The 24,278-nt window shown below is 34.6% G+C and overlaps 3 protein-coding genes and 1 pseudogene across 6 annotated transcripts; 3 read left to right on the top strand and 1 right to left on the bottom strand.

Moving 5' to 3' along the window:
• Window positions 1-1,918: 1,918 nt before the first annotated feature.
• LOC125579744 lies at window positions 1,919-2,443 on the bottom strand. Its single transcript, XM_048743581.1, has one exon. It carries the CDS (start codon window positions 2,441-2,443, stop codon window positions 1,919-1,921), a length of 525 nt encoding a protein of 174 aa, XP_048599538.1.
• Window positions 2,444-7,997: 5,554 nt separating this feature from the next.
• Window positions 7,998-10,771, top strand: LOC106453368 (annotated as a pseudogene).
• A 1,202-nt stretch (window positions 10,772-11,973) lies between these two features.
• Window positions 11,974-13,465, top strand: LOC106394648. Its single transcript, XM_048745337.1, has 7 exons — window positions 11,974-12,096; window positions 12,182-12,216; window positions 12,289-12,435; window positions 12,526-12,726; window positions 12,813-12,914; window positions 12,998-13,143; window positions 13,241-13,465. Exons 1-7 carry the CDS (start codon window positions 12,088-12,090, stop codon window positions 13,261-13,263), a joined length of 663 nt encoding a protein of 220 aa, XP_048601294.1. The 5' UTR covers window positions 11,974-12,087; the 3' UTR covers window positions 13,264-13,465.
• Window positions 13,466-18,515: 5,050 nt separating this feature from the next.
• On the top strand, window positions 18,516-21,356 carry BNAC01G08320D. Of its 4 annotated transcripts, none has more exons than XM_013892563.3 (13): window positions 18,516-18,776; window positions 19,192-19,310; window positions 19,402-19,464; window positions 19,540-19,653; window positions 19,729-19,782; window positions 19,865-19,933; window positions 20,011-20,073; window positions 20,159-20,323; window positions 20,419-20,574; window positions 20,655-20,723; window positions 20,815-20,876; window positions 20,961-21,080; window positions 21,169-21,356. In XM_013892563.3, the coding sequence occupies exons 1-12, from the start codon at window positions 18,617-18,619 to the stop codon at window positions 21,043-21,045; spliced, it is 1,179 nt and encodes a 392-aa protein (XP_013748017.1). In that variant the 5' UTR covers window positions 18,516-18,616; the 3' UTR covers window positions 21,046-21,080; window positions 21,169-21,356. The 4 variants fall into 4 exon arrangements, with proteins under 4 accessions (XP_013748017.1, XP_013748018.1, XP_013748019.1 ...); XM_013892564.3 differs by having other exon boundaries at window positions 19,871-19,933; XM_013892565.3 differs by having other exon boundaries at window positions 19,540-19,644.
• The last annotated feature ends 2,922 nt before the right edge of the window (window positions 21,357-24,278 follow it).

Here is a 24,278-nt window from a genome sequence, read left to right on the forward strand (position 1 = left end):
CCTTCTTGGAACATGGTCATTCGTTACTCGTTTGGGTAACATCTGAGAATCATAAAAAAATAAATGGACAGATATGGAAGACCCCTTTTACTTAAATTTTGACTTGGTACACGCTTTCTCAGTCTCTCTCGCGAATCACGCTCTCTCTCTCTCTGACACTGTGCTTGCTAAGTCCTCTGTTGCAGTCTCCAATAATGGCGTTTTCTAAGCCACTTTTCTTTCTCTTCCTCCTTACGCTCTCCCTTTCCCGAACACAATGGCCCGTGCTGTGAAAGCTTTGTTGATCGGAGGCTCATCTATTCTGCTGGCATCTTACACAAACTCTGCAGTTGATAATCTACTTATCAAATTAAAAACACAGGTCCCTTATCCTGTAGCCAACCTTTTTTAAAATTTTTTTTCATGATTATGACTCTTCCATCCATCTCTGCAATAGTTAGAATTATGTTGTCACTCTGTAGCTTGATTGTACATTTAAATTGTTACTCTCTATTTTGAAGGGAATTGAGTTTTTACTTATTGGAAGAGACGACGAGGCTGTACACGAAGAAGTTCGAGAGAGTTGCTTTTCAGGTATGAAAATATTCTTGCAACTATTTATAGCTTCGAAGTCTTATAGATATAGGACTTATCTTTGTGGCAGCTATGGATATGTGCAGTGTCGACGACATCAAAAAAAAAGTTGGACCAGGTCAAAGTTGTGGCCTTTACTTGTCTAGGAATCAACAGTCCCTACCTTGTGAATAGGCGATTTGACGTATGCATTATTGATGAAGCCGGCCAAATTGCCCTCCCTGTATGATCTCTCATCCCTAACCAATAGTTTGACTAGAAATAGAACTCATAAGAGTCGACACGATTGAGTTTGAACTGGAATAGTATTGAAAATGCATGGTTAGGTATCGATAGGACCTTTGCTGTTTGCCTCTACATTTGTACTTGTGTTGGTGACCACTATCAACTACCGCCACTAGTGCAGGTGGATTTTTCACGAGATGATATGATACGGTTTTCCAGATATGCTGCGTGCTTTTGAAGCCAGGGACCAGAATGCGATCAACAATCCAGTTGAAGCTTCCATAATAGCTGAGGTACTGAAAAATATTAATGATGCATCGAAAGTTAAAGAAAACATGGGCTTACTTTAGTAATGGCTTAGATTGTGGAGGAGCTAGTTAACAATGGAGTGGATAGTAAATATATTGGAATCATTACTCCATATAACTCACAAGCGAGCCTCATTCAACAAGCAATTCCAACGGCGTCTGTGGAGATACATACTATTGACAAGTATCAGGTTTTGGCTCTAAGACTCTTACCATTCTTTTCTCAAGCGTGTATTCTTCAACAGCCAACACCTTTTTGATGAGATGACATGGTTTAGGGAAGAGATAAAGACTGCATAATAGTATCCTTTGTGAGATCGAGAGAGAAACCAAGGATCTCTGGTTCTTTTTTTTTTTTTTTTGAATGAATGTTAAATTTATTCACCAAAAAAACCTTTTTACAACTAGTGCATACTGTTTACTTTAAGACTTTAAACTCCAAAAACATCTTAAACATTTGTAATTCTAGTTGAAAACCAAAATTGCATCATCTCATCCATTCCTTTGACTCCCTTCCTTCTCAAGACACTGATTTTGTTTCTGATCCCTTTGTCTATCATTCTCTGCACCACAGATAGTGGAAGTAACTTATCCCCATGCCTCACTTTGTTGCGTTCCCTCCACACTACATAAAGAACTAACTGAAAAGCATAACGTATGCAAAACAGCCACTTCTTCTCCTTATTTCTGTCTATTATAAGCTCCATAATCTCGGACCAGACGTTAGTATAACAACTCCCCATAATACCTTTGACCGCCTTTTCCCACATTTGAGCAGAGTAACAACACTCAAAAAACAGATGATCTCTCGATTAAGTGCCCAAGTTACAAAGCACACAAGTGGTGACAGTACCTTGGCTCCATTTAGCAATCCTATCCAGCGTCGATAATCTGTCCCGAGCTGCTAACCATGCCATAAAAGCGTATTTAGGCGTGGCCTGCTTCATCCATATTCCTCGAGACCAGTCACAGTAAACTTTGCTCACTCTCAACAGCAACCAAGTTTCTTGAGTAGAGAATGTCTTCCTATACCCCGACTTCCTTCTCCATAAACTCACATCCTCCTCTTCAGACCTCAAGTTACTCACAATGACACTCAGCTCTGCTTCCATATCTTTTAGAATGCTCGTACGATGTCTCTTTCTCCTCCTTGTATTAAGAACCGCTTCTTCTACCGTCGCATACTTAGCAACCCCCATATCAATAATTCCTCTATCCCCCAACACTTCAGACAATACGCCCTTCTCTGACCAATTGTCAAACCAGAATGAAGTTTGCCTCCCATTCCCCAGCTCTCTCTTGTAAAAAGTCTTTGCAATACTCCTCAGTTTTAACATCTTGCGCCACATCCAAGATCCAATTTGGCCATTTAACTTTACTTCCCAAAAACACTTCCCTTTGAGAAGATTCATCTGAATCCATTTACCCCATAAAGAGTCTTCAGATAGCATTCTCCAGATCAACTTAAGCCCATACACCATATTAACTTCCCTCAAGTTTCTAATTCCCAACCCGCCTTCACCCTTTGTACTACAAATTTCCTCCCATGCCACTTTGGAGTTTGTTGATTTAAGAACCGGTCCAGTCCATAAAAAAGCCGAGCATATCTGTTCCACCTCCTTAATACAGCCTCTTGGGAGTCTGAACACAGTAATCCAAAAGTTGATAATACTAGTAATCACGGCTTTGATTAATTGCAACCTACCCGCATATGATAAGAACCGGCATGTCCAAGAACTGATCTTGCCTCTGATCTGCTCCAAAAGGGGTAGATAATCTTGTTTTCTCATCACTTGTGTCATAAGTGGTAGTCCCAAGTAACGTACGGGGAGTTCCCCAGAAGCAAATTTAAAATTCGTTAGGATTTCTCTCTTCTCTACTTCTGCTACCCCGGCCATATAGATGGTTGATTTCTCCACACTTATGCTCAGTCCTGACCAACCTTCAAAATCATCAAAAACAGAGAGGGCTCCCTGAACAGACTCCTTAGATCCTTCTACAAACACCATGAGGTCATCAGCAAAACAGAGATGCGTGAGTGATAACTTTTGGCAACCCGGGTGCAATTTAAACTTCTTCGCTGCTGCTGCTTCATTAATCTTCCATGAAAGCACATTCATACACAACACAAATATATACGGTGATAGTGAACACCCTTGACGAAGGCCTCTGGAACTTTGAAAGTAACCAGCTAGATCACCGTTTACTTGTACTGAATAAGATGGTGTAGTGATACACAGTTTTATCCAAACGGAGATTGGCATAGGATCAACGTTTTCTTTAACTTTCAAAGGTGAGAGAGAGGAGCATATAGTGGTGTTGAGTAATGTTTATTCCATTATTGACACATATTTTTTTTGTTTTGTTTGGTTTGCACAGAAAAAGTTGATAATGGTAGGATCACAAAGAACACTATCAAAAGTTCCACTTCTGATGCTTCTGCTGGACAAAGGTTAATGAGCAGTCTGGTGTCTTGACTCTTTCTCCGGGGGACCTAAAACCATAACAAGTCATCAAGAATCGTTTCCAATATATTTTTTTTGTTTTTCACCATCTGAAATGGAGTATCTTCGTTTTTTTGCCAAAAGGACTGAAAGTGTATAATTCAATTAATGTATTTTTCGAGTCTAATTTTCTTGATAAAAAAAAGAGCTAATTTGGTTAAAAACAAAGGAAAAGTGAAATATTAGGCATATACCAATAACAGTAAAACTTAAGAATCGTACCTGATGTGGCATGGAGTAGATTAACAATATTGCCCTTCTTACTCATAGGTATTTCGATTCTCAAATAATATAGCTGGCGTGATTTTTATTAGGATATGCTAAAATCTTTATTTGAACTAGATTTGCTAAAGTTACCTCGGTAAATGAGGGTATACAGTGACTTGTGCAGAGTAAACCTCATCCACTTGTTTACTGACTTCATCTCCTCTAAATACAAAATAGTTCGAATACTTTGTATTGTTTCGAAATTGTGGACCTCATAAATTGAATGTAAATTATCAGAAAAATCTGGTTTACGAACATTAAAATTGTATGGTCAAAATAATTTACAGTCTAATAAAATTGTTGGTTATCTATCTAAAATAATTTATGGTTGAAATCATAACGCTAATCCCAAAACCTAAACCCTAGAACTTTACCAAATAATAAACCCTAAACCCTACCAAATAATAAACCCTAAACTCTAACCTAATAATAAACCCTCAGCCATAAGATCTAAATTCTAAATCAATACCATAAACCTTAAACGCAACAACAACACCTTAGACTTTAAACCATTGATCATAAACCTTTTTTTTGTCATCGATCATAAACCCTTAATAATACACTAAACCATATAGACAATTTCATTAAGCCTAAGACCTGGTAGATAGAGAAGAAATATAAGTCTATTATCAGATGTACAATTTTTCTTGTGGATGGTTACTATATTTTTGGATGGCTAACACAATTAATGAACATGTCAATTATAAGATTGGCTATAAATTATCATATCCCTACACTCAATAGTTTTAACCATAAAGTGAAACCTCTAAACTCCCTGCAGTGTATTGTATAAGATTGTTTGTTAATTTTGTAGTTGGATGTGTAACTTATAAGATTGCTTGTTAATTTTGTAATTGGATGTGTAACTTGTTTAATAGCTTGTTAATGGCACTTAGAAACCTTATTTTCAATTATCCAGAATTCATTGTTATGGTACAATAACTTTTCTAACTATCCAATAAATAAAGTTTACGGTTAACAATTTTGCGATCTGGTAATAAATTTAATTATCCAAACACTGAAAAGACAATAATTATTGTCTTTATTTACAAATAAAGAACCCACTTTGAGTTGTTTTTGGTCAAGATTAACTTTCGTAGTGACTTTAGTTATAACTGCAAATATGATTAATTTTGCTGGCTAACATAATACTTACACCTCTAGAAAATTAATTATTCGAGATTAAAATTAGATTTGTTGGTAATGTCAGATTGTTACACCGTCAATAAAATATTTACACGGTCAATAAACAAGATCTTTGTATAAAAGAATAACATGTGGTTTAAATAATATTGTACCTTATCATGTAGGTACATATATACACAACATGCATTATATATATATATATATATATATATATATATATATATATATATATATTAGATGGAGGCGCAGCTTCACCGGAGACGCAGCGGTAGGAAACTTCACAGGAGATGCAGCGGCGGAGAGTTTTACCAAAGAGGCAGCGGTGGAAAACTTCACCGGAGATGCATAGGTGGAGAGATTGACCGAAGATGCAGAGGCCGAGAGACCCTAGCTTGTATCATCATCATGAACAATCCTTTAAATCCATCGTCCACCTCTTCCTTGATTGCCTTTACTTTTTTTTTTTTCTTGATCTTTCTTTGTCATTGTCACAATGAGCTTCTCTATTTCAGCTTCCAAAAATTTCAATCTCGAGACATAACAAAACCTATCTTATGATCTTTCTTCTCCTGATTGTGATGATCTATTCCTTTCTTCACAAGCTTCATAACAATCCCCAAACCCTTGTGTTCATGGAAAAGAAACAAATAAACATTTGAAATGGGATGAGATTTTTTTTTTTGTCAACGGAATGGGATGAGATTTAGAAATCTAAAAGCCATATAACTCTAGAAAAGAAAAGTTATTTTTTGGGTTTAAAACCAAATAGGCGTTGAGAGATATGGTGTAAGACATTGTGGAGGTTATACTCAGGTTTTAGGTTAAATCAAATCTTTTTTGAAGATTATGTCAGACAATCTAGCGAGTTGGAGAAAGATTGGAAATAGGGGTATAATGGTCTTCAATTTCACGCGAATAGTAGAGCACAGTTGATTTTGGTATTTTGCTAAATACACTATCTTCTTTTGGTAGGAACACTAATTTCTCTAAAAAAAAAAACATGAGGGTATCTAACATTTGATCAGTACCATTAAAAGTAATCATTTTGGATGAGCTCTCATCAAGCCTTTGAAAATGAGCAATTAATTGGTCATAACTCTCCTATCACCCACAACAGTCAGAAATCTTAAAGCATTGTTTGTTAGTCTTTTGTTTTGAATCATAACCATTAATTTATAATGGATCGTCGTCCACATAAAATTGTTTTTATTTTGTCACCAAACAGTAATGATATTGAAATCATTAACACATTTCAGTCTAAGATTAACAAAAGACAAAGAACTGAGATATCTAACAAAGAATAAAAGTATTTAATATCTCTCTCAAACAAAAGCATAAGCAACTCTCTCTCAGGCAGTCATCTCAACATAGGCCTCTATCAAATTTGCGTAGACTCTCGTGTAGCCCTCAACGCCAAATTCAGTGCCGCCCGATTCCTGGCATAGATAATATAAGTTTCTTTTCTCATCATGAGAGGATCCTGCGGCGAGAGTTACATGTGAAGATATGGGAAGAGGAGGATTCATTTCTTCTTCTGTAGGGAAGAAAATACCCTACATAGAAAAAAAGTTAGGATTAGACGCTAAAACCCAGAAAAAAATAAATTTAGATGAAAGCTAACATTACCTTTCCTTGGCATTGCCAGTAGCTCTGATAACTAAGAAACCTTACTGAAACAAGGTCTCCCTCTTTAATTAGAGTCTGCAGACGAGAGTGGAAGATCTCATAGCCCGTATATGCATCTTTATGTTGGTAAAGGAACGCACCCCGGAAATTAAAAAACCGTATTTTTCAATTTGAGATTTTATCGTAAAAGAAAGAGATATGGTTCCGTTTAATTATAATAGGAAGTGGTTTTAGTAAATGCATATGGGTTGTTGTCTTTTGTATTCCAACATTATAGTTGTTGAGAAAGGATAATATCAAATTATGAATACTAGGTGGTTGCCCGCGAATTCGCGGATATAAATATTATAAGAAAAATATATATTATGTATATAATGTCATAAATTTTGAATAATAATTAGAAACATTAAAATAAAAATTTTAACTTCAATTAGTTTGAAAACCAATCGTAAAGTTTCTATAAATTTGATGTAAAAATAAATGATGAATATTTAGTAATAACAAATGCTTGTAGAATTATATATGTAATTATCACCTTAACTTCTCCAACATATATTATGCATCTTCTTGGGTCTCTTCTTATTTTTTTTCGTTATCATTTTGTTCTTTTTACTAAATTTTTGCTAATGTTTTCCTAATTTTTTACATATTTTTGTCAAATATTTATTTCTTTCTCTAAATAGTAATACAAAATATAAAATCATCGAACCAAAATTTCATCTTAAAATTCTTTTCAATAATAACATTACCTTATTCACTATATTATTTGACTTAAATGCAAAACATTTTTTAAATCAAAGTTCTCACATGATCCGTTAAATATAATCTTTCCAATCTTCAAAACCTAATTATTTATCAAACATATATGGACATTATAAGAGATTGGTAATTGTTATAGATACAACTATATTTTTATATGAATATGAAATCATTATTTCTATAAATTATTTTATATTCATTATTTTATGTAGTATATAAATATAAAAATAATTGATTAAACATTATTGCACTTTCAATATTTTAGAAAATTAGCTACCATTAATTATGATTTGTAAATATCATTTATGTTATTTGGCAAGTGATAGTAATTAGTTTTATATTTGCCTTTTATTTTAGATATAATTAAAATATTTTTTTAAAAGTTCCATTTATTATATTTTGTAGTTTATGAATAAAAAAATAATTGATCAAGTGTTAATATTGTTTATATAATTTCAACAATTAGTTACCATAAATCAGTATTTGTAATATAATTTAGATTTTTGGGCAAGTGATATTAATTGGATCTAGATTTTTTTTTTAAATCTAAATTATCGACCAAGCAAATTATAAAAAAAATCTTAAGACTTCACAAATGATCGATATGCAGTCACTGATGAGTTTAGCTCCACAGAAGGCAGTGATAGCAGAGACTGGAGAAGAAGTTGAAGTTGATGAGCTCAAAATCAACACTGTCATAGCTGTCAAAGCTGGTGAAACCATACCTATTGATGGAGTTGTTGTGGATGGAAAGTTGGAAACTGTGAGGTTGATGAGAAAACCTTGACTGGTGAAGCATTCCCTGTGCCTAAACTGAGAGATTCAACTGTTTGGGCTGGAACCATCAATATAAATGGTTACATAACTGTGAAAACCACTGCTCTAGCTGAGGATTGTGTGGTTTCTAAGATGGCAAAGCTAGTGGAAGAAGCTCAGAACAGCAAAACAGAAACTCAGAGATTTATAGATGAATGTTCTAAGTACTATACTCCAGGTTAGTAAGCAAATCAGAAACTGATTACAATTTCTTGATGTTCTTGATTGAGACCTCATATTCTCTTGCCTTGCATGCAGCGATCATCCTCATATCGCTCTGTTTTGTGGTTATCCCATTCGCATTAAAGGTTCACAACATGAAACATTGGCTGCACTTGGCCCTAGTTGTGCTAGTAAGTGCTTGTCCTTGTGGCCTTATTCTCTCAACACCAGTAGCCACTTTCTGTGCCCTCACTAAAGCAGCAACATCAGGACTTCTGATCAAAGGAGATGATTATCTTGAGACCTTAGCCAAGATCAAAACCGTTGCTTTTGACAAAACTGGGACCATTACTAGAGGCGAGTTTCATAGTCATGGATTTCAAGTCACTCTCCAGAGATATAAGCCTGCACAGCTTGCTTTACTGGTGAGAAACATCTAATTCTGATCTTTCAACCACTTTTCTTAACACTTTGTTTTATTAAAACTGATTTAGAACATATTACATCGTTGAAAAGTAAGACATAACGAAAATGAAACACTAATGGTCTTTTCCACACCTGGAGACCACCGAGGACAAACATCATTATGACACATTAGCGATACCAAACTGATCTTGTTTCAAAATAAATTAGAGTAGATGTTCCCAGTCCAACAATATCAGACGGACTTTTAATACTTTTATCGGAAACATGACAATAATTCTCATAGTCTAGATAGATCTTCTTCTTCAGTTGCCTAGATATTTTAACCACTTAAGTGAGATACTTTGTGAATTTTCCTGAGTTTTGGAATGTGACTTCTGTTAGGGTATCAAGCGTGGAGAGCAAGTCAAGCCATCCAATGACTGCTGCACTTGTGGACTATGCAAAATCTGTCTCTGCTGAACCTAAGCCTGAATCTGTTGAAGACTACCAAAACTTTCCAGGAGAAGGCATTCACGGCAAGATTGATGGCAAAGAAGTCTATATTGGGAACAAAAGGATTGCTTCAAGAGCTTGATGTTCATCAGGTAATGCAATGTGTTAGATCATTGAGGTTTTGGGTTTTTGTTTACTCTCTCTAAAGGTTCTTGGTTTTGGTGTATGTGCACAGTTCCAGATATAGATGTTGATACTAAAGGAGGAAAGACTGTTGGATACGTCTATCTTGGAGAGACACTAGCCGGAGTTTTCAACCTCTCGGATGCTTGTAGATCAGGTGTAGCTCAAGCGATGAAAGAACTCAAATCTATGGGAATCAAAACTGCAATGCTAACCGGAGATAACCAAGCTTCAGCAATGCATGCTAAAGAACAGCTAGGGAACGTTATGGACGTTGTTAATGCGGAGCTTCTCCCTGAAGGAAAGTCCCAAATCATCAAAGAGTTTAAGAGAGAAGGTCCAACGGCTATGGTGGGAGACGGTTTGAATGATGCGCCTGCTTTGGCTACAGCTGATATTGGCATCTCGATGGGCGTGTCCGGCTCTGCGCTTGCTACAGAGACCGGTCATATAATCTTGATGTCTAATGACATCAGGAGGATACCGCAAGCGATAAGGCTTGCGCGTAGGGGTAAAAGGAAAGTGGTGGAGAATGTGGTTTTGTCTATTACTATGAAAGGAGCGATTCTTGCTTTGGCTTTTGCTGGTCACCCTTTGATTTGGGCGGCTGTGCTTGCGGATGTGGGGACTTGTTTGCTTGTGATTCTTAATAGCATGTTGTTGCTTAGGGATACGCACGTTCCTGGAGGGAAATGTCATAGGGTGGAGAAAGGTGAAGGTGATGTTGTTGGTGACATGGAAGCAGGTTTGTTACCCAAGAGGGGTGATGAGAAGCATTGCAAGTCAGGCTGTTGTGGAAAGAAGAATCAGGAGAAAGTGATGAAACTAGATAAAACCAGTGAGGGCCATGGTCACTCTGGTTGTTGTGACAAGAAACAGAAAGATGATGTGATGATTGTGGGAGAGAGATGTGAATCAAGGTGTTGTGGTGACAAGAAGCAACCAGACCAAGACGAGGTGAAACAAAGCTGTCACAACGAGGGTGGTAACTTGGAGGAGATAAGGCTGGACATCTCGGTCAAAGGTTGTTGCTCAAGGGCTGGTGCTGATCCCGTAGTAGCTAGCTTGAAAGTGAAGAGCGATGGGCATTGTGAGTCGAGCTGCTGTGAAAGTTCAAGGAAAGGTAATAACGAAGAGGCGTGTTGTGAGGTGGAAACGAATGAGTCTAAATGTAGCAGTAGAGAGAGGAGCCACAGTCATAGTCACTGTCACAGTCACCACCACGAGTGAAAGAGATTGGGATTGAACAGCTCTAGCTTATTGCAAATCATCAGCAAGAATGATGTATTATTGATAGAGTAACCATCAAGGAAAAATGTGAATGAATCCTTTTCGCTTTCCTTATCAAAATCTTCTTCTGCTATCAAATAGTTAAAATTATTTTGCTTCCTCTGGATCCCATGTTGCCAACCATCTCTATATCTATCCCCAGACTGACCAGAATCATCAACTGAATTCTCCCTTCGAAATTTGCCTAAGTAACGCTTTAGAATCATGTGGACAAGCATATTTGAACAAAAAAATAAAAAGTATTTTTTGGTATTTGTAGTAAGAAACATGTGGTGAATATGATATTTCCCTGAATGAGTGGTTCAATCATGACATAAATGCAAAAAGAAAGACAAGGTTTCTTTTTGAGAAAAAGACAAAAATAACACTAAATCAATTTTTTGTTCACAAACTAGCATTCAATGTCAAAAGTCACAAAAATAACACTTAATGTTTTATCAAAAGTCACAAACTTAGGGTTTATAGTTAAAGGGTGGGGTTTATGATTTAGGGTTTAGAGTTTAGGGTTTAGAGTTTAGGGTTTAGGGTTTAGATTTTAGGGTTTAGGGTTTAGGGTTTAGGATTTAGAGTTTAGGGTTTAGGGTTTAGAGTTTAGGGTTTAGGATTTAGGGTTTAGGGTCTAGAGTTTAGGGTTTAGAGTTTAGAGTTGAGAAATGAGGTTTTGGGGATAAGATTTCAAATTTTGAAAAATAAAAAAATTAAAATTTTCAAAGGATAAGCTTAGAAATGTGCTATTTTGGTCATTTTAGTTTTTGAGTGCTATTTTTGTGATATAAACTTAGAAATGTGCTATTTTGGAGATTTGTCCTTTCTTTTTTGGTTAACTTTATATCTGTTTAAATTACACACAGAAACAAATGAAAATTTAATTACAAAGAGATAATAATCCTGAATTTTTTTTACACTTCCAAAATTATGGAAAGTGATGTAACAACATACTTTTACCAGCTGTAATTTATTAATTAAGATATATAAGTTCACTTTATAAAGTGAATTTTGAAATATATAAAATACAGTTCAAAATAGAACTCAAAGATTATGCAACTTCATCTCTTCTCTAGTCTTTCATATTCAAAAAAAATCAAAATGATATTTTCTACATATTGCCATGATTATAAAATCTATACTTACCGCAAAAGAATAAGTATGAAAAAAGAAAGAAGACAATAATGGAACATTACAAATTCACAACAGATACTTTAACATGTAAACTTATATCCTTCCCTTTTAGTTGCATTAAGAAGATTTTCAAGACTCAGACGAAAGGCTAATTACAAAATTGGCGTTTGCAAAACATATTTACAAATAACACCCACTAGTCATTACTCATTAGCACGTTGAGAATCCACGCGAAACCTAGGGAAGTCGCCATGGACGAAGTAATTATTCTTCGATCCTTATCATCGCTTTCTGTTTCTTGAATTAGTTGTTTCTTCAGATCTGATTAGATCTTATTTACTTTAGGATCTGGAATTGAACGGTGGGATTCGAAATAGCAGGTTTTGTTTCTTTTTGAGATTTGTATATATCTTAACAAGATAGAGATCATGTGTTAATATCCTTTGAAACAGTATTATTAGCAGGATGGTGGTTGAGGGATACGACACCTCCCCTCCTAGGGAGGATGTCGAAGAGGCTCTGAAAAAACACTTCGCATCACGTGGAATAAAGTTAATGCATGTCTCTGTTCCCGTAGACTACAAATGTCGTAATCGCAGGTTTTTGTGACTTCTTCCTCCTCCAGCTTGATCGCCATGCTGCTTAGTCTATAATAATCTTTGTGTGTGTTTTTTTTTTTTTTTTAACAGACGCGCCTTAATCTATGTTAATGGAGAATGTGAAGCAGAGGCGTTGAAGCTTGATGGAAGTTACGTGGGAGGTCTTGTTTCAAAAAAAAAAAGTAACGTGGGAGGACGTATCTTAACAATTACGGCTTACCCTTTTGACGACAATAGCCTTGAGCATCTCTTTGCTCCTACCAGTGACATAGACGAATACCGACAGCACACGTAAATTGATTTTATTTTTCCTTTCTTATTTATTTATTAGTGGAGAATCTTTCTTGTCATGTTACGATCTCCTGCAATATATTTAGGTTGAAAGTTAGAGGATTTGATACTTCCCTCTCTCTGAATGATATCAAGAAGATGCTACTTAGGGTTTTCCCCGGATCCGATTGTTTTCCTCTCTGGGACGGGTGTGTTTTCTTCCTCCCACCAAGTTTACTGGTTTAATTTTATCAGTTGCGCTAACTAAAAAGCCTTGTTTGAGTTTTTGCAGCTCAGCTTTGCTTTATCTCCGTGGACAATATGCTATGGACGAGGCTCTGAAACTTAGCGGAGGTTCTGTGGAAGGCTTTAAATTTGCAGTTACTGAGGTCCTCCCAGAAACTGTGATGGAGACTGGCATCTCTCTCGCAACTGCACGTACGTTACCTTAATTTGATTCTTTATTTTTTTCTTTGAGAAACGTAAGTGGAGAAAACCCTTTCATTCATTGCGTCTGTTTGTTTGTTTGTTTCAGGTAGCTTTGGCTTTCGTGGATAATTCTAAAACCAATCAGAAGATCAAGACTACCGACTAGAAATCTCTCAAATGCTGTCTCGTGTTATTAACTTGTGTCATGCAATGCCTCCTTCTTTTCTCTTGTCTGGATGTTGAATGTTATGTTTTTATTTGTTTTTTATGATAAAACTCTGTAAAACCACTTTGACAAACTTGGTTGTCCAATCAATAATCATTATGGTAACTCGGTTTGCTAAAGTGAAAACGAAGTTTAGTAACTCAAGGTCCGAGACTTTAGTTAGCTTTGTACATAGATAAAAACTAGGTGCTTTGTCCGCACATGCAGACTTATTTTTTGTGAACATTTATTAGTTTATGTTTTATTAATTCAAAAATCAAAATGATATTTTTTATTTATATTTTTTTTTAAATTAAATCAAACATCAAATTATTTATATATGACAAATATTTTTATTTATACAAATGATTTTTTATTAATATTTAATTATAAATAATTTCATATCTTAATTTTCAATTTTTATAATAGAATAATATTATTTTAAGATAACAATACAATATATAAGATAACAACACAATATAATAAGAATTATCTTATTATAATATATATAGGAATTATCTTTTTATTTTTAAATATATTTTTAGATTTTGGATAATTCTTAGTTTTAATTACCTATATTATTAAAAAAACAAATTCGTTTTATTTTTTATTAATTTATATATTTAATTTATTAAGGGTATAATTGATATTAACCACTCTAACTTTTAAGTGAGAACTCTGTTACTAAAAATTATTTCGCAAATAATAGTATAGATATGAGCTCCCAAAAAGCTTTTTGCCTCTGAGGAAGCTGATGAGCATTCTTTTGCCATATTGGGTTTATAACTAGCTGTAATAATTTATTAATTAAGATATATAAATTCACTTTACAAAGTGAATTTTAAAATATATAAAATACAGTTCAAAACTGAACGCTTATGCAATTTCATCTCTTCTCTAGCTTTTCATATCCAAAAAATCAAAATGATATTTTCTACACATTGTCATGATTATAAAATCTATACTCACCGCAAAAGGATAAATATGAAACGGAAAGAAGACAATAATGGAACATTACAAATTTAGAACATATACTTAGCATGTAAACATAGCATCATTGACCCAAAAACCCACTTTGAATCTTTTAATGATTTTTAAGTATAAAATGTTACTTAAGAGACCTAGTTAAGAGACACCAATATTTTTGTGCTCCAATGAAAGTCTTTTATTTAGAGGTTTTTTTAAAAAAAACCTAAACATTGTTTTATTAAAGATAAAATTTATTTATTAAATAAAACATAGTAAAAAATAACATTTTAAATATATATTTTAAAATAAAAACATAAAAACAAAGATGCCATAAGATGAAAATTATTTAGAAAAGTTGTTTTGAAAATTAATCAAAATTATCATCAATTGATCCTTCAAAATTGTTTTGAGAAGAAGATGCTATAAAATGAAAATTGTTTAGAAAAGTTGTTTTTTTTTTTTTTTTGTCGTCAACTTTACAAACTCATACAGACTCTGTAAACCAAGCCGGGAGATATTGATCCATGTGAATGACGAAAGACGGCTGAATCCTAACACTGCGTGCTAGGCTATCCGCCTTTGTATTCTGCGCTCTTGGTACATGAACGATCTCTGATTGGAGAAAACTTGCTCTCAGATTTTTGATGTCTTCCAAATAACTTGCAAAAGCTGGCCACTCTTCTGGTTCCGAAACCATCTTCACCAATTGAAAACAATCCGTTGCAAACGTAACCTGAGATTGCCGTAAATTTCTCATACATTCCATAGCCCAGAGTAATGCTTCCATCTCCGCATGGAGAGGAGAAAGGCTAGCCCGAACATTCCTCGCCCCCAGCAACCCAGCGAAGCCTTCTAAAGTGATGTGCCAACCCTGGCCGGAGAAAGTATCTTTCTCTTTCCAGGAACCATCTGTGAAACACCATCGTCCTGGATTTAACAGTGAAGACCTAATCTCTTCATGTGGGACCATCCTCTGTTCATTCACTAGTTGGGCTTCAGCCCAAAGGGTTGATTCTGTTTCCGCCAATTTGAGCGTATCCCTAGGATCAATATCCAGATTACTAAAGACTTTACTATTCCTTCCTTTCCAGATATACCATAGTATCCATGCAAACTGATGATCATTTAACTGCGGCAAGACTCTCCAGAAAAGATGATCCATATTTGCAAAAAGGGATTGTGTGGGAAATATAGTTGGATTTGATGGTATCTTTGAGAGAGCCCAAACCTGAAGTGCTGGAGGACATTCGAAAAACACATGATTTATCGATTCCTCCTCAGGTCCGCACCTTGTACAACATATATCGCCAGTTATCCCTCTCGCTTGTAAATTTTTCTTAACCGCTATACAACCTGTCACCAACTGCCAGAGAAAATGTTTAAGCTTTGGTGGACACCTGACTTTCCAGCAGAAGGATTTCAAACCATCGACCGTAGGTCCAAAAAATGCTGGTGGTTTTGCTCTATCTGGGTAAACTCGTTCTACCTGATATCCCGATTTAACCGTGTATTTCCCATTTGTTGTGAAATGCCATCCATCTTTGTCCTCCAACTGATATCTACTCAGTCGTATACTCTCGATAATTTTCACATCCTGTGGGTCCACTAGAGCCTGAAGTGCCTGCGAGTTCCAAATTCCCAAAGTGGGGTCTATAAGAGAAGCCACTGTGAGGTCATGGTAAAGATTGTGTTGGTTTTTATTTGCTGGTCTCGGGCGAGTGGTTGGGAGCCAAGGATCATTCCATACAGAGATAGAAGATCCTGATCCCACCCGTTTGATTAGTCCTTTGCTAACCAGAGATCTAGCTGATGTAATACTCCGCCATCCATATGACGGAGAGTATGAGCGAATCGGTTCCAGGGGTGAGGCATTCCTGAAATATCGACCTTTAAAAACTCGAGAAAATAAAGTATTTGGCTTCTCGATCAATCGCCAAAACTGTTTACTAAGCATCGCTGTATTGAAATCAGTGATGTCTTTAAAACCCAGTCCTCCTTCCTCCTTGCTAACACATACTTTATCCCAAGATTTCCAATGCATACCTCTCGTACTTCCCCCGGGGCTCCACCAAAATTGGGCTACCGCACCTGTCAGTTTCTTTACGGTTGCCTTAGGCAATCGATAGCAGGACATCACATGATTTGGTAATGCCGTAATCACCGATTTAATAATCACCTCTTTTCCTCCTTTTGTAAAGAACTTAAAAGTCCAGCCATTAACCCGTTTGTTTAGTCTATCCTGCACGAAACTAAAAACCTGAACCTTTGAACCCCCAAGATTTTTTGGTAATCCTAGATAAGTTCCCATTCCTCCATGATTCTGAATGCCCAGGATGTCTCTCATTTCTTGTCTATTGGACTCTTCAATTTTATGTCCAAATTGGATTGAAGACTTCTCAAAATTGATGAGTTGACCTGACACCATCTCATATATAAAAGAAAAGTTGTTTACAAGATATATAGAAATTGTTTTAGAATTATATGACCCAATCTCCACCTCCAAGTTCTTGTTTGGCGAAGTCACAACAGGTTCAGACTGCATAACGTCAATCAATTCCTTTACGTAAGTGTTTCAAACTAAACTTTGTTAACTGAGACTAAATTAAATGCTCATACAGATTGGGTCTAGTACTGGATACAGACATATTATGTTGGCCACATGCTTGCTTTTATGTCCCCATCAGCAAGAATGATTGTATTATTGATAGATCGTAACCATCAAGAAAAATGTGAATGAATCCTTTTCGCTTACCTTATCAAAATCTTCTTCTGTTTTTTTTTTGTTTTGATAAGTGAAAAATAGTCTTTTGTTATCGAATAGTTAAAATTATTTTGCCTCCTCGGGATCCTATGTTGCCAACCATCTCTATATCTATCCCCAGACTGACCAGAATCATCAACTGAATTCTCCCTTCGAAGCTTGCGTAAGTAACGCTTTAGAATCATGTGGAAAAGCATATTTGAACAAAAATAAAAGTGTATTTTTGGTATTTTGTAGTAAGAGTGGTGAATATATGGTGTGATTGGTAACCATCGTATGAACAATAGGAACATATAGGAAATGAATGAATGTGAATAAAATTTTAGGAATGACGAAGGGTATGAATGGTGATCAAGGAACGACGATGAATAATGCATTTTTTAACATTTTTTTAAAAAAAAAATCATCATTCACAAAGAATAATTTTTTCTTCTATTTTTTTATCATTCCTTTTTTTTGTAGAGAAACAAAGAACAAAGTTATTCCTTGTTAAATACTGGATGAAACACTTATTCATTTTTATTCGTGCAATTTTATTCTTCTACGTTTCTTTTCTATTCGTTCTTCTTATTTCTAGAATGGTCACCGGTCGGATCTGAAGAATGATGATTCTTTATCAAAATTAATAAAGAATTGATTTGTTCTATAATTATCTACAAACAAATGAATGAAAAAGAATGAAAATAAAAATTTATTTCTCATGAATAGTAAAAAAATAAAAAATATTAGGGAAAATTCTTCCTGTTCTATTGGTCACCAGTGATGTTCCTGAATGAGTTGAGGTTCATGAATAAATAAATGCAAAAAGAAAGACATGGTTTCTTTTTTTGGTTAACTTTATATCTGTTTAAATTACACACAGAAAAAAAAATTATTACAAAGAGATAATAATCTGAATTTTTTTACGCTTCCAAAATTATGGAAAGCGATGTAACAACATTACCAGATGTAATTTATTAATTAAGATATATAAGTTCACTTTATAAAGTGAATTTTTAAAATATATAAAATACAGTTCAAAATAGAACTCGATCGAAGATTATGCAGCTTCATCTCTTCTCTAGCCTTACATATTCAAAAAAATCAAAATGATATTTTCTACATATTAATTGTCATGATTATAAAATTTATATTTACCCCAAAAGGATTAGCATGAAAAAGAAAGAAGACAATAATGAAACATTACAAATTCACAACAGATACTCTAACATGTAAACTTATATCCTTCCCTTTTAGTTGCACTAAGAAGATTTTCAAGACTGACTCATCAGACTAAAAGCTAATTACAATATTTACAAAATTAGCGTTTGCAAAACATATTTACAAATAACACCCATTAGTCATTACTCATCAGGGTAACATCTGAAAATAATAAAAACTAAAAGGACAAATATGTAAATAAAGAAAAGATAGGGAAGACCCCTTTTACTTAAATTTGACTTGGTACACGCTTTCTCATTCAGACAGTCTCCTTCTCTCTCTCGCGAATCACGCTCTCTGTCTCTCTGACACTGTGCTTGCTAAGTCCTCTGTTGCAGTCTCCAATAATGGCGTTTTCTAAGCCACTTTTCTTTCTCGTCCTCCTTACGCTCTCCCTTTCCCGTGAAGTCGCTTCTTCTTCCTCCTCCTCAGAGAACAATGGCTGTAGTAATGGTGCACATGAACACTGTTCGGTCGACGAACTCAAATCCACCGTCTCTTCTCTCCGTAAGTCTAACCTCTCTTTGACCCTTTTCGTATTTATAGATTTCCTCACGAAAGTCTGCAACTTTCTAGCTTCATTGTCTATGTAATGAACAAAGGTTCAGTCTTTTTGAGATTTTTCTCTATGGTTAGATGAACTTTTGCTTCTGAAGATCTGTAGCGAATGTGAGGAATAACGTTTCTTTGATTTGTTGCATTTTGCTTAGGAAGTTGTGGAGAAATGAGTAACGGTTTCATTAAAAACTTTAGCTTCCGTTATGTTTTCTGGTAATGACTGACTTGTAACGTTTTTTTTTGTTTATGTCCAAAAGTTGACTGACTTTTTATAGTTTTTCTTAGCTGCATTCATGGTTCAGAGTCTGTTAATCTGGTTGCTGACAGTTTCAGAGTCTTTTTCTTTCTTTGTGTGTGTGAAAAGAATCAATCATCAAGGAGAAGAATCAAGAACTGCACAGCAAAGAGGAGCAGATTAGAGTATTGGAGTTATATATCCGGGAGAAATCATACTTGTTTGAGACTGACATAGATTTTATTCAAGTGAGATCTTCATTCATCTCTGGATTTGATTTATTTGTTTAAAAAAAAAAATAGATGTATAAGATTGTTTGTTGTTAAATGGTTTGTTTAGTCTGAGAATCCTGTGAAGCACGGGAGTGAAGCAGAAGAAAAGGTTTATGAACTTGAGAAGCAGGTTGGTTTTATAGTTTGAGCTCTCTCTCTCTCTCTATGTGTTACCCTTTTGCCTCATTACCTTTTGCATTGACAGGTATTGAGACTTAAAGGGGAAGTGGAGTTACAACGTAATAAAAGGCTCCAAGTGGAAGCTCGAGCTGAAACCGCAGATGAGAAAGTTGAAGAGTTTAACTCGAAGGTAGAAAATGTAAGATGTGATGTCATTTAGAGATTTGATGTACATATTCAAGAGCTTAATGTACTTTCTCTTCTTTCTGTTCAGATCGATATGAAGTGGTTCTTCTCTAAGCTTGGTCTTAAACCGAACAAAACTCAGGTTAGTCAAGAAGCTAATCAAGACACATAACATGGCATAATCTTAGTGATTGATTACTCCTCTAAAGTTATTTATTTCATAGTTGCAGGCATATCTAAAGACTCTATGGCACCAACATCTTAGTCCAAATCTTCATATCACTCTTCAACAGGTTTATTTTGATTCACTTTATCCCTCTGAATGTCTCGAGTTTCACTTAGAAGACTTCTTAACTCTTCTTTGTTTCAGGTTTCCTTGAAAATTAAACAAGTCCAGAAATGGTCAGAGCCTCACATTGAAACCATGAGCTCAGTGAGTTTTATTCTTACCACAAACTTATTTACTTTTCATTCACTTCATACTTATCTCTGAAAGATACTTCCTCTTGATTTTACAGAAATGGATTCCAAGCATCAAAGAAGCTTGTGTAACATTAACCATTTACTTAGAACCAAAGGTTCACTATTTAACAGAGAAGTCCATCGAGGTGTTATCTATGTCTAAGCAGGCTTTCACACCACATATCATCCAAGGCTTTGATGTGTCACGCTACTATCTTGAGGTTAGTATATCTCCATTTTTATTTCATTCAACTACTTCTCTTCCACATTACATTAAAACATTTGAGGACCATTGCTTGTTTTTTTTTTCTTCTAGGTAATCAGGACACATACATCCCCATACACAAGCCAAATTATGACCATAGCGAAACCACACTTGGAGAAAGTACAAGTCGCCTTAGAGCCATATACAGAACACGTAAGGCATGGCTTTAAAAAGTTGGTTGACTCCACCAAAGTCTACCATCAGCAGGTATGTATAGACCATGTTGCATGCTAGCTATTTGTATTAAGAAATTAGAGTAAGAGAGTTTAATAAGCTCATTGTGTTAGGCTCAAGAAATGCTGAAGAACAATGAGATTACAAAACCGGTTGCTACCATGGATTTAGCTTGGGTTGGGGTACGTGTTCTCTACCATTTGCAAACGCATTACTCAAATTTTGTTACAAAGTCTTTAACTTTCTAAATCCCTTTTTTTTGTACTTCAACAGGCCACGGCTTTGATTGGTTTCCCTCTCATATTCATCATCAAATTTCTTTCTGCTGTCTCCAAGTAAGCTATAAACATCTTTCAAGAAAAGTTTCAATTCTTTGCAAGTAGTTACTAATTTATATCTTTTGTTTACGGGTCAAACAGTCCTAAGGGGAAGAGGAGATACAACCACAAACAAGAACCAAGCACTGGATATCGACGGGCCAAACGCCGTCATCCTCACCATTGAAACAATATAAACTATAACTTCAGGAGATCAAAAAGGTTTTGTGACTTTTACTTATATATATATTTCATTGGTTTTTGGTTCCACTCAAGATGGTTACTGAAATGTAAGAACTCTCTTTTGCAGGTGGTTTGTATTTACCTTTTTGGATAAGACTTTATTACAGTTACTAGTTTTAGCTGAAGATGTTTAGTAGAGCTGTTCTCTCTCTCTATGTAGTGACAAATCTTAGAACAATTTTCTTCAGTCAAGAGAAGAGAGAGAAAAGAGTTGTAAAACTTTCTCACATTATACAAATACACTGGTTCGGGAAATTTGACTGTATATCTATCCCGGCCTAGATCAATTGGGCTTGTACAATTCGAACTAAAAAAGCCTCTATATAATTAGACTGCATTTAAAAAAAGGATAAATCATGTTAAAACTTAAAACCCAAAAACAATATATTTTGTGAAGACAGAAGGAGAGAAAGAAAAGGACAAAGAGAGAGTCAATGTCAATAACGACTGTCTGTGTCTGATCCGTATTCATGTCTTTATATGTCTCCTCCTTAAAAAGGTCGCTTTACACTTACCCTGTTTGTTGTTTTAGCTTCCATCTCTTTTTTTTCAAATAAACCTCCATTATTGTGGGATGTTACACTTAACTTGAAGAAAACGATAAAAATGAATTGAATGGACACACGATGAACTACGTGTTCATAAAATGGATAGGTTGATCCATTCAAAAATGTTATGACCCTTTTGTGTTTTAGTTATTTAAGTTATTGGTTCATCATATATAAATTTCTTGAACACTCTTTTATACAGTATTAGTAAAGTTTACCAAATAGTTATGGATGTTAGGGTTGGGTTGTTACATTGACTGCGAAATCCCTTGGTTAATGCTTAATGAATATTAGGGATACCATGATTACCGAGGACTAATTTATTATGTTTATGACGTCTCATAGATAAACTGAAGTGAAGGAAGACCTATATATTTGAGACAAAAAATTATGTTTATTTCTGATGGTTTAAATTACGGATCTTAGCATAGTACATTATCCATATCGTTAAGATATTTCATCAAATTTACCGGAGTATTTTGACCTAAACACGATTAACCTGCAATTACAATGTCAATGATGGGAAGAAAATATAGCCAAGTTGTCGTAATAACCTGCAAGTCATTCAATCTATGTGTTTCTGAGGAGTAATCTAAATTTACTTACAGAATTACAAAGTGATGCTGAAAAACATTAACAATTGTCAAATGGAGTTGAGACACATCAAAGCATATGGTCAAACATGAGGAGTATTTTATATGCAAATGTGATAACTGAGAACCAAATCTGAACGAATAAAAGGACATTCAGATCAGATCCACTGATGACGAAATTGCCCTTGTGACATGTAAATTTTATTGGATTAACAGAAATGGAGACACAAGTAAACAATAACTATTGACAAGGATAGTGCTGGTGTTGACCTACAATATATACACATACACACTTCAAGCTTAACCATGGTTAGTCGCACGAGCTATGTCCTCTACTAAAATATGTTTTCATTATTAATTTCTTATATTCCAACTCATATCTCTATTTTATTTAAAATTAGAACTGGAATATTTTTTCGGATTCATATAGTAGATAGCAAACCTAAAAGGCGACACAGATAGCAATTAGTTAGATTTTTACACACGATCAATACAATTCATAAGCGCTGCTACAAAAAGCTGACACAAAAAGGTATTTGCTACAAAAGTGCAAAGAGAAAATCTCTGTTGGAATATATACTTTTTGCGTTAGATTTTTCTTAATCCTTTACTGAAAAGCCCTTAGATTTTGGTGAATTGATTTAGTAATGTACACTAATATTTCATAAATGCCATAAATCTTGACCTATTTGGTTTATATTTGTCTAGATAATTGGATACTGAGTTTTGTTTACCTCTGGCCTAGATTTAAAACACCTTCTTATTAATGTGAAAGCTATCTCTTAAGACAAGAAAATACCAAGACACATGCAGAAATTTATTGAGCCTTGCTATGATCGTAGTATTGATAAGCTATGTTTTATAGCATCTGCATCGCTAAAGTCTTTTTTTTTTATTTGAAAAAGAAAATAAGAAAAAATAAAAAGTGCACTAATGGCAGGTCGCCACGTGTCGATGGGACCCGCGAACAGTGCAAAAAACATACAACATACGTTTTTTATTGTGCACACTTTGTATACGGTTTATTTTAAAATTGTGGGTCTCCCTCTTTAGAGACGCGCGTTTCTGCGCGATGCAGTTCCTCTTATTGGCCCCTTATCAAGGACATAAGGAGTAAAGTTTTTTTTATTGGTAAATAAAAGTGATTAAATAAAAGTGATTAACTGTCAAAAACAGGATATCATCCTTCCGAGATGACAATGGAGTTTTCTCTAGCCAAACCATGCAGAGATGGCTGTCTACAAACTGATCAGTGCCACCTTCTCCTTTTTAAAAAGACAAATCAACCTTCGTCTTCTCAAAATTCTACGACTGCCATATCTCAGGCTGAGTTGATATTTCAGTTAAATGGGCTTGGCTTCATAGGAATCCTTACTACTCTTCAGTGGGCCTTTTGGATCATGAAACTCGGGCTTCTCACAATCGTTCAAACTGATTCCTAGCATGGGGTTTATGCTTCTACTAAAGTATTGTCTGTAACAAACTTTTGCCACTTTTAATATAATCGCACCAAATTTTAGCAAAAAAAAAAAAAAAAAAAATTGAATTTGAATGGCTCTTTCGCCACTAGACCAACCGCTAGTCGGCCGTATGGAGTAAAGTTATGATCTCGTAGGAAAATAATTCTAAATGCTTTCTTTATTCTATGGCAAAAGCATATATATGGCAAAAATGTTACAGTACCGCTCTTATATGTTTTTCATAATAACTAGATGTTTTACTGCACCATGTACGGAAATAAAGTTTTAAAATTATATTTATAAATAAATTTTTGTTAATTTTTTTGGGTTTTATTTACCTTTAAAATAAGATAAAATATTAATTTTATTCACATTTATATTTAATAATATATGTATATATATATATATATATCTTGGAAATATTTTTATTTATTTATTTTGGTTGATATATATTAAATAAAATTCTATAAAATTAAGGGAAAGTTTTGTTATGTATAATTAACAAAACATAAAATTAAATAATATTTCAAAAATTTGTAAATATTAAAAAGAAATAATCATAATATGATTATAAAA

Source organism: Brassica napus, chromosome C1 (genome assembly GCF_020379485.1).
Source record: "Brassica napus cultivar Da-Ae chromosome C1, Da-Ae, whole genome shotgun sequence".
NCBI lineage: Eukaryota > Viridiplantae > Streptophyta > Magnoliopsida > Brassicales > Brassicaceae > Brassica > Brassica napus.

Excerpts from the sequence above, each read along its gene's own strand:
- LOC125579744 (XM_048743581.1), bottom strand. The coding sequence starts at position 2,443 with ATGTTAAAACTGAGGAGTATTGCAAAGACTTTTTACAAGAGAGAGCTG.
- LOC106394648 (XM_048745337.1), top strand. Across the intron at positions 12,436-12,525 it reads TACAAATGTCGTAATCGCAG|ACGCGCCTTAATCTATGTTA; the intron begins GTTTTTGTGACT and ends TTTTTTTAACAG. Across the intron at positions 12,915-12,997 it reads TGTTTTCCTCTCTGGGACGG|CTCAGCTTTGCTTTATCTCC; the intron begins GTGTGTTTTCTT and ends GAGTTTTTGCAG.
- BNAC01G08320D (XM_013892563.3), top strand. The coding sequence starts at position 18,617 with ATGGCGTTTTCTAAGCCACTTTTCTTTCTCGTCCTCCTTACGCTCTCC. Across the intron at positions 19,654-19,728 it reads TTAACTCGAAGGTAGAAAAT|ATCGATATGAAGTGGTTCTT; the intron begins GTAAGATGTGAT and ends CTTTCTGTTCAG. Across the intron at positions 20,877-20,960 it reads TTTCTTTCTGCTGTCTCCAA|TCCTAAGGGGAAGAGGAGAT; the intron begins GTAAGCTATAAA and ends CGGGTCAAACAG.